We start from the raw sequence: 15,625 nt of genomic DNA on the forward strand, positions 1-15,625 counted from the left end.
CATATTATCATCACACCCTTGGATATTCCCCCTCTCAAAATTCCTTTTCGCATTTGTGCTTTTATTCTTTCTAAAATCTGCGTTCTGGAAGCTACAGATTTAATTTAGCATCGTGGTTTTAAGAAACGTGAGGTTGTTTAGAAAATCGCTGCCAATACAAAAAGGGGTAGCGAGGGCAATGGCCACCATTGGAAAATGAATATTTTGCGATAATTACGTGTGAATTCATCGCCTATGTCCGGATTTACATATGTGGAGGTCAGGAGATGACAACATTACGAGGTCCCTCTGTATATTATTATACAGGGTGTTTCACTTTATAACATCAAACTATCGGTCAAAATATAATGAAATTTACTACCAACCGTGAAAAGTTATCAATGAGGATTAAAATTGAAATGTCATGTCCTTTAAAGAAGTGTTTTAGGGGAGATAGAAAAAGAAAGATGAAAGAAGCGGTAGAGAATTGAGAGAAAGACAGAAAGAGAGAGAAAGGCGAAAATAGGCAGAGACAGATAAAGAGAAATAATGAAGCGCGCACACAGAATGAAGTAGGAAAGCAAGAGACGGGGATTAAAAGAAAGAAAGAACCGAGGGAGAAGTGGTAAGAAAAGAGAAGAAATATAGAGTAAGAACTAGAGAACTGAAAGAAGAGCGAAAGAAAGAAATAGAGATGTGTGTGTGTGAGAGAGAGAGAGACAAAGAAAGAAAATAAAAATATAGAAAAAAGGGAGGCAAAAGAAAGAGAAAAAAGAGAATTGGTAGAATGTCGATAGAGAATGAGTATAAAAGGAAGATAAAATGGGAGAGAAAATAAATAAACAAGAGGAGAGGCACTGAAACTGAGAAAACAAGGTCGACAGATATAGGAAAGACGTAGACAAGAGAGTTGCAAGTAAATGGAAAGAATGAGAAGTAGATAAAATTTTCTTATTCCAAGGGGAAATGGGGGTGTCACCACCCTGCGGATGCCCATACACATAGACAATTTCGCTTTATAACTTTTTAGCCAAGTTTTGTCAGATGGTTATTATATTTTACACACTTTCCAGTACATTTCAAATAATTATAGCCCCTTTCAAGGCAATTGAATCGGTGAGACCAAGAAGGGAAAGAGTTCACTCGACCTTACTTTCGGGGGGAAAAAACCCCTCATAGCAACCAAAACTAAAATCCGGATGAAGAAACTTACAATTACAAACTTATTCATCACAACCATAGTAACAAAAGTGGTTTGTTTTTAAAACCTTTATTTTAGCTCTGATATGTATTCAAAGTATTCAGCCCATTATGTTCAAAACGTGGAATTTTTCCCTTCTTCGTCTCACCGGTTCAATTTTCCCCAGTGGATATCGGTCTCCCTAAATCCTTGCCTGGGGCTCCCGTCGTAGCCTAATGGTTAGCACTCCCGCCGAACCCGGTTCGATTCCAGCTGGCAGCTTCTAAACTTTGATGTTGATCAGCACGGTGAGGAAAAACTGGACTGCTACTTGCAAAGAAGTACCGGGGACTGGACCCACTGACCACACGTCACCCAATGATATGTTCTACCCATGACTGTTCTGCGAGGAAGTTCAGAAAAAAACGGCCTATGTTGAAGAACAGGAAACGTATGGAACCTTACATGCAGGAACAAAATTGATGAACGCTTCTTCGATATCACCTCTTACATTGTACTGTACAACTCGTCAAAATGGAAAAATAATATCTAGATCCGTTCTTACCAATGCAGTTCCTGGGTCCATCTCCAAAGGGAAGGTACACGCTGCTCGGCCGGGTCTCCTTAACATCTTCCCTGAACCTCTCAGGATCGAAGCTCTTCGGATTGGGATAAAACCTGGAATCGTGATGGAGTGCAAAGACTGGAATGTAGACGGGTGTTCCTTTCTCTATGACGACACTCGTGTCCGGGATCTTGTATTCCTTCTTGCACAACCGCGTCAGGAAAGGTATAGGCGGATATTTGCGAAGTGTTTCTGCAAAAAGGAACAGTGAATAGATCAAACGCACGCGTGTAATTTTGCTATATGTTTGTCAATTTTCTTGTTTCTAACCTTGAGTTTGCCAGGGCGAAATCTTGTGGCTAACCCAACTTCATTACAGTCCACTGATGTTACTGCGCATGCGCTGGCTGGATTAGTCCACTTATAAAATTGGGGCCGACGCTTCAAATGGAACGCACAAGAGTAAGCAAGTTCCGTAAAAATCGTAAGGATGAATCGTATACCGAACTTGTTGGTAGACTTTTGTTCCCACAAGGCATTGCGCAGAGCGGACAGCCTATAACGATGGACGAGCGTATTGAGGAATATAATCTTAGGAGATAGGCTCCTGTTGCTAGATTCCCTTATGGTTGCCAAAATTAATCACGGTGTACTAAACATGCTTTTTAATAAACTAGGCTCGTAGGAGTTGTTAAAAAATGTTATTCAACCAGACGTGACAAGCATTTAATAACCTGGTAATGATAAGGATTTTCATTATAGGCTAGCGTACAAATCTTGTTGATATGAATCTAAATATTAACTAACACGAATGGGCCTTATTTCTGTATATTTTCATCGAGCAACAAACAAAAATCGTACAATCAATACTCAGACAAAAATAACGTTTCTCTGCCAAAGTCATAGCTATACATGATCAAACATTCTCTCTAATTCTCTGTTACCACAGCATCTAGAAAAGAAGCAAATTGCAATTAGAACACGGTCTGGTCGCTTAAACCAGCCTGCCAGCTTTCATTTCTAGCCTGGTAGCCAGTGCAGCGCCAATTAGAACATTCCAGTGGGAAATCTAGCTCTGCGTCATTCGGCCTTTCGTTCCACCCAGAGATAATTTGCTACGAGCTGTAACAGCCATAAAAATTACTAATCTGAAACGCATAGCGTAGTTCCGTCCACTTTCCACCTACCTGCCCTTTCGATGTTGGATCCGTCTATTCGGGCTAAGCGCATCTTCCGTGGTGGAACAGTACGTGATCATCTCCAAACAGAGTCCACTTATTTAAAAGTATTCTGTAAGCTTGTCAGTTTACACGACTTGCATTGTATTTATTAGAGCTCATTTTTTCTCTTGCATTGGGTTTAGAGCATTTATCAGCTTTTCTTTCATTGCGTGAGTGTGTCTCAAACATAATACAGGTTCTCACAGAAAATTCCGAAACATAAATTAAATGAGGCAGACTCAAGGTACTCTCTATACTTCCTGGGGGCTCGTCCGGGATTTTCAATATAAACGACTACATGACGTCACGTTGGAGCCTTTGACTTTATTACAAATTAATATTATCAATTTAGTACAATTAACTTCCCATATAAACATTAACTTTCATTGAGTGTTTCTTGAAAAGCTTAATTAAAAAAGAAAGCGCTCCACAGCAGTCATTTTGTGCTCCATCGTTCGACAAAAGGAATATCTGACGGTCCCTCCTCTACATATTACACCTTGATCGGAAAAACTTTCAAATGTCACCTTCCTGTGTTTCGAAAGTGGAACGCATACAGGCGGGTTCTATCAAGAGTAGGGAACGGTCATTGGTTTACTGGAAATGACGCGAATGTACTCGATTTTCACAGAATTCATTACAAGCTGGTACAAACCTGAAACTGCCCAATCTAAGTAGTGAATGTTCTGGATCGTCTCGTAGGATAATTTACCGCCATTCTTTTCTACAGCGGAATCTATCTCCTTCTGAAGTTTCCTCTGCACATGAGGGTTAAGTGCCAACTCGTACAGGCAGAAGCTCATGGTTTCAGCTGATGTATTGAATCCAGCCAGAAGAAACAAAATGCACTGTGCAAAGACATCTGTTTCGTCAATGGGCATGGAATCTACAATGGAAATGAAAACAATTGACATATAATTCTTATTCTGCATCCACAAGACATACTAGATACCTGTGTTTGTAACATAATTCGCCGCATTATAGAATAATAAGAGAAAAAGTATGTATAATGTCGAACATGTTTTTAACACTATTCGATCATACCAATTGGCATGCAATGTGCTGAGTATAAGTTATACATAAATTTTTTCTTTATTTAGCTTTCATGATCGTGTTAACACGATGGTGTAATTATTAGCACAATAGTATCATAATCTGACAATACGGAAGTATTATAATATTAAACTGTGAAGGAATGCTAGTGTTGCATAATATATAGACTTTGTCTTTGTCAATCTAATGAACATGGGCGTGTTACCACGTGATACGAAAGGAAGTTATTATTAAAAGAGCTCTGACCTGCACACACTTTACGAAAGTTACATGAAAGTACACACTTAAATGTACAAACAAATACTATATAAATACAAAATTTCAGCAATCTATGAGCTAAGATTGAGAAACATTGCAAGAGATTATGATAAAAATACTGATTTTTACAAGCCAGATTACAGATGCGGTGCTTCGTATGTTAGATATATTTGGTGAAATATGTTCAAGCTTTTTTGTTATGTACCCTGGACTGCATTTTGCAGACGAACGAGGCTCTGGCGACTGGCACTATTTCCAGTATAATTTTGTGTGTATTGTCCTGTTTTTTTGTCCTTGTGTGTGCTGAGTGCCCATTAACAGCCTCAGTTTTTAACGTGTCTTTTAACGAATCAGAATATTTTAATGTTTTAGTTATAACACGATGTTACAGTTATGTTATTTTAGTTATGGTAAGGGACTGGACCCCGAATAAAGTGGCGGGTGCAAAATAGCCTTTACGTGCTGACGCACCCAAAAATTTGAATTCAAATTAAATATTTTATTTTGTTATGTTTTCTCTTTCAGAGAAGAGAGAGAGAGAGAGAGAGAGAGAGAGAGAGAGAGAGAGAGAGAGAGAGAGAGAGAGAGAGAGAAAGAAAGTGGAAAGATTGAAACAGTATTTACGTTGAACAAAACAAGAGGAAACTGGAAATATACACAACTGTATGAGTTTTCGTTTTAAGCTTATTTTATGCACAGGCTGGATGTACAATCCCCGAGAATAAAAATGGGGCACTGTAGATATACTCGCTTTCCTGCAAAGCGTTATTTATTTGTATATTTATTTAATGATAGAGCTCTTATTTACATATGAAATTGTGTTGAAAGAGTTGCACGCTCTGTGTGTTGCATAACTGTACAGCGGTTGTAGAAGTTGTGATTGAAAATTTGATATTCAAATCCACTTATCTCCCTAGAGTTATGCAACACACATAACGCCATGCAAGGAAGCGAGTATTTCAAAATCTAGGTGTCCCACTTTCATTGAAGGTGAGTGTACAGTTCAAAGTGGAATCCGAACAACTGTGTACCTTCATCAAGGGGACGACTTTACCATTACGCCATCAGGGAAGCCCTCAATTACACACCAATAAAAATTGGAATCTATATACATAAAAATTAATTGCATATGACAATCACGCTGTATAAATTATAACTCAGAGAGCGATGTAAAGGAAAAGCATGGCAATCATGCTGTACAAATTATTACTTTGTCAGCAATGTAAAGGAATGCCATATTGGCAATCACGCATGTAAAAAAGAGAAATGGAAGTGTGATGATATTCTGTGACTTAGCTTATGGAAGCCTTGGTTGTGAGTAGTTCGAAGCATGTGAATCTGATATTTTTCTAATGAATTTCACCTGGTGGCCAGAATTAAAGTTTCCCAACTCAGAGTCCTCTGTAGCCTGTTTGAGGCATCGTATAACTCTGAAATTTGATGAATCCACTATGCAGACCATGGGGGAGAGGATGGCAATAAAAATTAGTTCAATTTTCCGCCACCAGGTTGAAATGTGGCGCTGTACTTCCATGATGGGTTGTAATAATGACGTAAACTGCTCAAATTGGTTATGCATTTGCCTTTACCTTGCAATCTTGCAATAAACGAGAGATTATTTTCTCGCAACTTCCAGCCACTAGCAGATGTCTTTGTAATTAATAACTCAGCTAAATCAATTAACGTGATTATTTGTACAAACCATCATGGAAGTACAGCGGCACATTTCAACGTGGTGGCTGAAAATTGAACTTTTTTATCGCCATCCTCTTCCCCATGGTCTGCATAGTGGATTCACCAAATTTCAGAGTTCTACGATGCCTCAAACAGGCTACAGAGGACTATGAGTTGGGTAACTTTAATTCTGCCCACCCGTTATGTAATGCATACACTGCTCCTTACGTTCTCCCTGGACAATTCCATTGTTACGGGTGTGGCAGTCAAGACAAATTTACATTCATTTCTAAATTATTTTCTTAGCACCTTCAAACATGTAATTCTATCAATTCGTGTAATTTAATTGTCATAGATGAAAGGTATTTAATTGCAGAATATACCTCCCCCATATCAATTCTCAGCTACAGAAAATATTTTTTCTGTACTTGTGATGGGTGTGACACTTCTGAGACATGACTCTAGGGCCTTACTCAGTCTTTTAAAAAACTCTGCGAAAAATATGGATTTACTGAAACAATTCCATTATTTTTTCTCAAAGCGAACTTTACTCGACATTTAGATGATTTTAGTTTCTAAAAATATTGCTACATGCTTTTTTTATAAACAATTCTTGCCTGTGACGAGTGTGGCAAATTTTGTGATGCGTGTGACATAATGCACATGTAGTATTATGGAACAATGTAAAGTCTATGAAAATTATCATAAATACTCGTAGATTCTTCAAACTAAGATTCGTATCAGAAATGAAGTATAATACTTCAGAGCTTAACTCTTTCGCTGAGGTCGTCGCATTTATGCACAGCACGCCAGGTGCCTTGCTCTGCGGAAGTCGCATTATTGCGACTTCGTACTTCCACTCGCTGCGGGTGTCGCATTTCTGCAGTACGTCGCTTTTAGTAGCCTTCTGACATCTGTTGATAGTATTTGGAACTATTTGAACTTGTAGTTTTGTTTTTATCCGTATGATGTCACTAATTACGCCTCCGTTTAGAATTCTTTGACATACGAGCGTTGAGTTTCTCTGACATGTCAGTTTCAAATGCATGTTCGAATGTAAACAACATGACTTCGTCAAGTTGTCAACACTTGTCTGATAATGATGTTACTCAACTCTTATTTGCCGACTCAGAATCAGAAGGTGAATTAAGTTGTGACGATAATAGCGACAGTTTTTATGAGACTTCAAGTGGTGACAGTGATTGTGTAGTGTCTGATGAAGAATTTGTACCTCCGTCCGTAACATCATGGAACAGATGTTGTTTTTTTTTCAAAATTTCAAAATTTTTCAAAATATCATACCACCAGGGTATACGTACAGAATGGTTTGCCAGTGCAAGGAATGACTTTTGTAAGTTCTCTATAACATATTTTGCAATGTAATTGTGTAAAATTATTGTTTCTAAAAAAATGTTTGTAAAATTGTTGTTTCTAAAAAAATGTTGTTGTTTTTTCAAAATTTCAAAATATCATACCACCAGGGACTACAGAATGGTTTTCAAGTGCAAGGAATGACTTTTGTAAGTTCTCTCTCATATATAATGCAATGTAATTGTGAAAATTATTTGTTTATAAAAAAAATATATTTTCAAATTTAATTACGCAGCCAAGGGATATTGTGTGCCAGAGAATTCCGCAGTGAAAGAGTTAAGATGTAGGAACAATAAATGAGACAATTAGAACGAAATTAGAATTATTTTAGTTTCCTTATGGTATAATGCTGTTATCATAATGAAACTAAATTCAGTGGAAACACCACACATAAATTCCAATTTCTAATATAAAAAGTAAGCCCATTACAGGGTGGACACTCTACCACAATGATAAAATTCAAGTATAATATCCGGTTTTCAAGGCGAACTTTCCAAAAATTCAAGGGTACAAGCAGAAGTTTTCTCTATTCCAAACTTACGTTTTACCGCCGCTTCACCACCCAGACACGCACACACAAATATTAACAATATAAGGGTCTGTGCGATTCCATTACATCCAAAATTCTAATTCAATTCAATTGAACAATATATTGAATTTAAGGTGAGTAATTTACATTAGCCATTTCGAATACTTAAGACTAGAAATACAGCACATTTACAAATACGTCACAAATTTAACTAATCAACTTCAAGATATGTTAAATTGCCATAATCTTCCGTCTGTCTGAAAAGGACACTAACAAAATCAAAGGATTGAGAGAATATGTATAACATGAATGGGATTTGGATTAATAAAAGTTATAATATTTCACGTCTATGGAGAAAAATTTTCGCAGAATTCGCACAATTCCCGGAATTCAAGGAATTCCCGGTGAGCAGCCACCCTGAATTAGTGCTACGACACCATAGGTGTGAAACAGTATGTTACTTAAAAGCCATTAAACTAATGATTGTATTAATAATTCCAAATTCTGCATAGTTTTCCTTTATCACTTTCATACATAAAAGGCACGTCCAGAAAGTAAGTTCCGTTTCAATTTATCTCCGCTGCAGCGCTGCGATCGCAGTTCCGCACATGCGCGGTAGACGCTCTGTATCAAGGAGAAGAAACGTGAGCCATTTGGAGATCGCTGTCAGTCACGTACGCTTTGTTGTGCTTCTTTACAATGTCGGTGTTGATTGAAAATCCCGCCGCTTGTGAAATCAGATCTGTGATTCGTTTTCTGAATGCGAGGAAAGTGAATCCAAGTGAAATTTATCGGCAAATTTGCGATGTTTACGGATCAAATGCGATGAGTGATTCAATGGTGAGAAGATGGGTCCGACAGTTCAATGACGGACGTAGTGATGTGCACGATGAAGAACGAAGTGGGCGTCCATCTTTGGTTACAGAAGAACTGGTTCACGCGATTGATGACAAGATCCAGGAAAACCGAAGGTTTACAATTAGTGCTCTCGTTATGGAATTTCCCCAAATTTCACGATCACTAATGCATGAAATTGTTACCGAAAAACTGAAATTTCGTAAACTTTGCTCACGTTGGGTACCAAAGATTCTTACTGAGCAACACAAAACAAAACGGATGGGTAGTGCACTTCAGTTTTTGACCAGTTATGCTGAAAGCGGCGAAGAATTTCTGACACAGATAGTCACAGGAGATGAAACTTGGGTTTCTTACGACACCCCTGAAAGTAAGCGGCAATCAATGGAATGGAGGCACACTTCATCCCCAGCAAAGGTTAAGCCGAAGCAAATCTTGACACCTCGAAAAATGATGTGCACAGTGTTCTGGGACTGGAAAGGCATCTTACTCATTGATTTCTTACCGCCTGGTCAAACAATCACAGCAGATGCTTATTGCGAGACACTTCGGAAATTGCGCCGCGCAATACAGAATAAGCGCCGAGGATTGCTCTCAAAAGGTGTTGTTTTTCTTCACGACAACGCACGACCACACACTGCAAATGTGACGAAAAACCTCCTACAGGGATTTGGCTGGGACGTGTTTGACCATCCTCCGTACAGCCCTGACCTCGCTCCTAGCGACTTTCATCTGTTCTTACATCTCAAGTCTTTCCTTCGCGGTCAACACTTCAACAATGACGACGAGCTGAAAGAAACTGTTTCCAACTGGTTGAAGACACAGGCGGCAAATTTCTACGAAGAAGGTATACAAAAACTTGTGCCACGCTATGACAAATGCCTGCAAAATTTCGGCAGTTATGTGGGAAAGTAGTTTAAGAGTTGTAGAATTTTGTGCAATAAATAACTTTTCTGTATCTGTACACAATTTAATTTTATTACCAAACGGAACGTACTTTCTGGACGTGCCTTGTAATAAGTGATATTTTCAATGAAAATGAATTAACCTTGTTTGTCAACTTTTACATGGAATGGCTTCCCTCCATTCCTGTTTTTAACCTAATTGTATATCTACGAGTAATATCTTCTACCGCGTCAACTATTTCATCTTTGTTTCAATTGCAATAACTTGGAACTCTTACCTGCGACAGTACCAGGAGGCAAATTCTCATTCTTCTCATTGTCATCGTCAGTGAGTTTCCCCTTCTTCTTTAGCTGGAGGAGCAAGTCCAGGAAATCATCTCTGGAAACTCCGGCCGACTCTCGGTGGGCAATGGAGGACCTGATGGCTTCCACGAGGAACTGCTTCACGTCGTTCGGAATGAACGGGGCCTTGACGAGACGCGCCAAACGTGGGAAGAAGAAATTCAAATTGACAGTAATACCCCGACGCAAGGTCCTCTCGAACATCTTCCGACCCATCTTCCTAAACTCAGCCTCCGGATCCGTGAGGCAGTTGCACTGCAACCCGAAGATGCAGCTGGCGATGACGTCCATGGTGTATCTTGCACAGACGTCCGCGGTGTCCACCGGAATGCCTTTTGATCGCTCCAGAAGCCCCTGGAGATTTCCAGCGCAGTCTAGCACCAGCGCCATCATCCTCTTCATCTTGCTGGAGGTGAATGTTGACGTCAGCTTCGCCCTCATCTGCTTCCAACGCTCGCCTTTAAGATTGAACAGGTTCCTCGACACCAGAAGGTCGACGTTGTCGCCGATCGTGATCGCCCTGTCGAAGAAATGGTCGAAATCCTTGATCAGGAAAGCCTTGATGATCTCTGGGTCTCGAACCAAGAGCGAGGCTTTCCTGAACTCGAAAACGCCTCCGAAAGGCTCGCCGTCCAGCCGTCTGTAGAGTGATATGAAAAAGTCTCCCCCGTGTTTTCTTCTCAGCGCCAAATCTCCGAAGTTGCCGAACAGAATTTTGGGTTGGAGGTACGGCACCCTCTTTACTTTCCAGTACTGGTGGTTCCATGTCAAGTAGATGTACGAGCAAACGATGCAAAGAATACCCCACAGCGTCCACTCCGTACAGATGAAATCAACAAAGCCCCACATCCCTCATCCACACACTTCTGCTGAAAAATGAAACGATATTAATAATAAACAATAAAATAGGTAGTAAATGAACACAAAACAAGTAAAAATCCCTTTACGGTTGAACCTCCAATAGTTCTTATGATTGTTTATATTACTTCGCGTTTCTGACACTTTTGGCTAACTGCGACGATGAGGATGAATTGTGATAAGATGAGATAGAGTAAGGGACAAATGAACAGCACGCAACACAAGTCCCAGAGAGGATGGGTCCAGTCGCCAGAGCCTCGTTAGTCTGCAAAATGCAGTCCAAGGTGTACTACGTGGAAGTGAGTTGGACATTTGGGTGTCACCCTAATCCTTACTGATGAAAAGACTAGCGGTTTTATTGATCAAATGAAAATTCACTAGTTGCTGAGGGAGTAGAGATTGAACTGGAATTTCCTTCAGGCATTGAGTGTAATATTTACTCTCTTAAGAAAAATATGTTAATTTTTAAGTGAATTATTTTTCTTTTTTAATAAGGGAAAGTGTTTCATGTATATGTATACGATCTTCCATCATTTATACGTTGTAATAATAATATGCGTGTAACAAAAAAATAATTGTAGCCAAACGAGTAGCATTACAAAGTAACAAAGTACATCCTTTCAAAGAGTAAAGTTGTAAGTTTTTTTCTCATTGCAGGTGTTACGTGTAGTTCTATATATCGTCGCTAGGTGGCGTCATAATCAAAATGGCGCTTTCTGGAGCTGAGAAGGCTTTCTGCGTGCTAGAATTTGACAAAACAAAGAGTGCAACGGATGTCCAACGAAAATTTAGGATGAAGTACGGGAAAGCAGCATCAACCAGAAAGGCAATCTAGAATTGGCATGTAAAGTTTGTTGAAACTGGGTTTTTGTGTGTCATGAAGAGAAGTGGTCGGCCAGGTGTGAGTGAAAATGACATTGAGCGAGTGAGAGAAGCTTCACAAGGAGTCCGAGAAAATCTATACGCAGAGCTTCACGTGAGTTAGAAATGTCAACAATGACTGTATGTGTAAAAAAACATTAAATATGAAACCGTACAGACTACAGTTAGTGCAAAAGGCAAAAGTTATATCCTAAAGAATAAGACCAGCTCCAGAAAGCGCCATCTTGAGTATGACACCACCTAGCGACGATATATGGAACTACACGTAACATCTGCAATGAGAAGAAACTTACAACTTTACTCTTGGAAATGATGTACTTTGTTACTTTGTAATGCTACTCGTTTGGCTACAATAATTTTTTTAAAGTGTTCCCGGGCTTTTGTTACGCTGTGTATATATAAAGATTATATTGCATACCAGAAACATAAATTAAACACATGTAAGTCTTCATGTATTTATTTTATTTTAATTAACGATCATTGATTGCGTGCAATCTGTTTTCAATGAAATATTCAGCAGAAAGTAACTGTAAAAGTAAGACAGTTACTTTCAAGTAGAAGTAACTGTAACGGAGTTACTTTTTAAAATGAGTAACTGTAACTCATAAAAAGTAACTTTCAGACAGTGCTACAGAGGAAGTGCATGTTGTACTGAAAAGTTTCGACAGTACATTATCTCTCCATCCCCTATCCCCTCCCCAAAAATTGAAAGAATACAATACATCCTGTATCCGCCACTTTAAAAAAATACAATCAAGTGACAGGAACTGCCAAGAAAATGTAAATAAGTGAGCGAACAGAAAAGGAACAACTTTCGGACAGATCAGAGGAATCGAGTTGAAGTCGTGGAAATTCGTGACAGTAGATGGCAATTTTAAGAAGATATTACACAGACTATTCGTTCCATCTACCACTTAACTCCAAACAGCACAGACTACTTATTTCACGCATCATTGAAACACAGAATACCATATCGTTCACATAAACGAATGCAGGTTTTGTCCAAAGAAAACATGCTATCCACAACAATGAAACTCTCATGGCTACAATGGGTTATACTCCGAACTTAAAAGAAATGGGCTGACTTCCAATAATATTACATAAAGCCCAACGTTACATAAGAATTCTTGCGTAGTCATTCAGTCAGGCGTAATATGGTGGGTGGATCACGCGCTGTCCTTTAAGATAGCCACGCGTTCTTTCCCCTACATTGCGATTCAAGGTAACTGAATTGTGTTGGTCTACAGGTCTCGGGGGGAGGGTAACAAGGGCACCGTTTCTGACAACTATAGCCATTGTCTAGTTTTACGGCTGGCGCTCTGCATGCTGGCAAGGGAAGTGAGGAGCAGCGGTGGCGCCAAGAGTTACGCCGTGGCGGGAGGAAGTACTACGCGCACTCGGTTCTACAGGCTTCTGCGCTTCTTATCTATAGTGTACGGAGGGGACTGACATTATTTTTCTAAAAAAAAATAATCTTAAACACAAGCCTAAAGTTTTCACAAAGGCTCAATTTACGGTCATTTTGGCTCTAAATTTACACTTACATCCTCGAAATTCGAACGTGCACTACCCCGGATGGAAAATTTTGGACAAACCATTGATTTGCATTTTCCATAATCTGCTACGCTAGCACAGAAACAATTGAAAAACGTTACGCCATGCATCCTCTACATTGAAAGTTACGAATTCCATCAATGCGCCCGACCCTGTGTCCGAGTGGTTAGCACATCGCGCTGCGACGCCAAGGGTCCCGGGTTCGAATCCCGGTCGGGCTTGGTTGTTTGTGAATGTCCATTCATCAATTTCATCATTTCATCACCTCATCCCCATCTTCGCAAATTAGCCAAGAGGCACAAAACGCGAAGTAAAATAAACTAAATCAATCAATCAATCAATCCATCAATGCCCCACCATCACTTTGCTTGTAAATTCCTTTCTTTAAACTCTCTATTAAAACGAAAATCAACTTGAACTTACGGTTACTGGCAAATCTTCACTCACTGTATACACTGCATGCGTATTCCTTCAACATGAAAGATAACATTATCGTATTTGTTTTATTCAGCAGTTCGAGAGAGTAATAGGTCTTTGTAAACTATCTTGAAATGCACAGATCTGATAACTGTGAAGGACGTTTGTTTCTAAGTTGCAGATAATTTATCTGTATCTGTATCCCAAGGGATGTTCAAAAAATAGTTTTCCGTACGCATGCGCCGAGTTGATGTGTAGAGTTTTCTGGCACTATACGTCTTTACCTTTGATGGAACATAACATGAGGCATTCATTCCGTGTGAAAGTGGAACCTCATTTTTTACAATTAAATGCAATGCTGCAGCTTTATCCTTTATTGTGAATGAACAATCTAAAATTGTCATTTGAATAAATATTCAAGTATTATGCGTAGGAGTTAGAAGGAAATTTACATATTGTTCGTTTAATTTAACTTTTTGATTTACTTGTGTTTTCTATTGTGTCCCGCCCTTGACACCAAAAAACAATTAATTTCTCCTTTAACTGTTGCATTTACCCCTCAACTCCACTAGAAGATTCAAAAGTCAATTACCTTCTCTCTTTATCTGAAACAATTTATTTTTCATCATTTGACAATTCACAGAAATTAAATGTAATTTCTTATTACACAAAATTTTTTACTTACAGCTACAAATCTGGGAAAGTATCATAAAGATAGTTATGTTTAATCAACAGTGTTGAGTTTGATATTTAATTGCACAGAAACTGTAAGAAAAATGTTGGTAAACTATCAATGCAATAGTTCCTTTAATATCAAAATTGTAGTCCGCGTGTTGTATCCGTGACAATGGTATGCCACATACATATATCTAATCTATATACAGGGTGTCCGGCTTAGACCTTTAACATTACAAAAGAGCATAATTTTGCAGAGAAACCCAATTTTATTACCAAAATTTACATTTTGGTAGAAAAACTCATGCATTTTTTTGTCCCAGCACCAGCACTTCACACAACCTCGATATGAACCCCCCTGTGGCACGGCAGATGTCGAACCGATATTCCAATTCCGTCCAGGTATTCATTAGCATTTGAGGGGTCACATTGTTAATCGCCTGACGAATTCTGTTACGCGGATCTTCCAAGTTCTCGACGGGCATACCGCAGACTTGGTCCTTGATGAACCCCCAAAAGAAAAAGTCTAGTGGGGAAAGATCCGGCGAGCGCGGAGGCCAAGTAAGTGGTTTAGAACCTCTTCCTATCCATCTTCTAGGAAAATGCTCATCGAGAAATTCTCGTACAGTGATAGCAAAATGTGCCGGGGCTCTGTCTTGTTGGAAAATGGTTTGTGGAGGCATTTGAGGCACAGCGTAATGCTGAAGTATGTCTAAATAATTCGTTCCTCTCACTGTTTCTTCAGCAAAGAAGAACGGGCCTATTATCTTCTCTTTCATTAAACCACACCACACATTAACATTTGGCGAGTCTCTCATAATTTCACGAAACTCATGAGGATTGTCACTTCTCCAAATACGGCAATTTTGCTTGTTAACTTTCCAACACGTGTGGAATGCAGCTTCATCAGAAAAGCACACTTTGTCCAGAAAAACATCGTTGTTGTCAATTTCAGTTAACGTCTGTCTTTTAGGCTTATCATCAGGATAAATTCCTTGATGTAAGTGGATCTTTTACGCCCGTAGACGTAATCTTTTATGCACAACGTCATGGATAGTAGACCGAGGAATGTTGAGCTCTAAACTTGCACGTCTTATTGATTTTCTTGGACTTCTTGTGAATGCAGTGCGAATCATTCAATGTTTTCCTCTGATACCTTCTGCTTCGCGTACTTTACTCCCACTGACACAACACTTCCAGTTTCTCTTAGTTGTTTATCCCACTTAGCAAGACTCAAATAGGAAGGAACATTGTCGTGACGTTGAAGATTGAATTCACGCCGAAAAGCACGTTGAACAAGCTTCACAG

The 15,625-nt window shown here is 39.2% G+C and overlaps 1 protein-coding gene across 7 annotated transcripts in view; it reads right to left on the reverse strand.

Annotated features, from left to right (window-relative positions):
* LOC145996075 (cytochrome P450 6k1-like) overlaps window positions 1-15,625 on the reverse strand; it is a 58,248-nt gene that overhangs the window by 435 nt on the left and 42,188 nt on the right. For 3 of the 7 annotated variants that reach the window (XM_083132317.1, XM_083132312.1, XM_083132316.1), the window contains exons 2-4: window positions 9,868-10,797; window positions 3,600-3,830; window positions 1,725-1,976 (exon numbers count right to left, since the gene is read on the reverse strand). In XM_083132317.1, the coding sequence (XP_082988443.1) occupies window positions 1,725-1,976; window positions 3,600-3,830; window positions 9,868-10,780 (1,396 nt within the window). In that variant the 5' untranslated portion in view covers window positions 10,781-10,797. Of the gene's footprint in view, window positions 1-1,724; window positions 1,977-3,599; window positions 3,831-9,867; window positions 10,801-13,648; window positions 13,747-15,625 lie in introns of those variants that run through there. The other 4 variants (XM_083132314.1, XM_083132310.1, XM_083132315.1 and 1 more) reach the window with 3 other exon arrangements.

This window comes from Lepisma saccharinum, chromosome 12 (genome assembly GCF_977018435.1).
Source record: "Lepisma saccharinum chromosome 12, izLepSacc3.1, whole genome shotgun sequence".
Lineage (NCBI taxonomy): Eukaryota > Metazoa > Arthropoda > Insecta > Zygentoma > Lepismatidae > Lepisma > Lepisma saccharinum.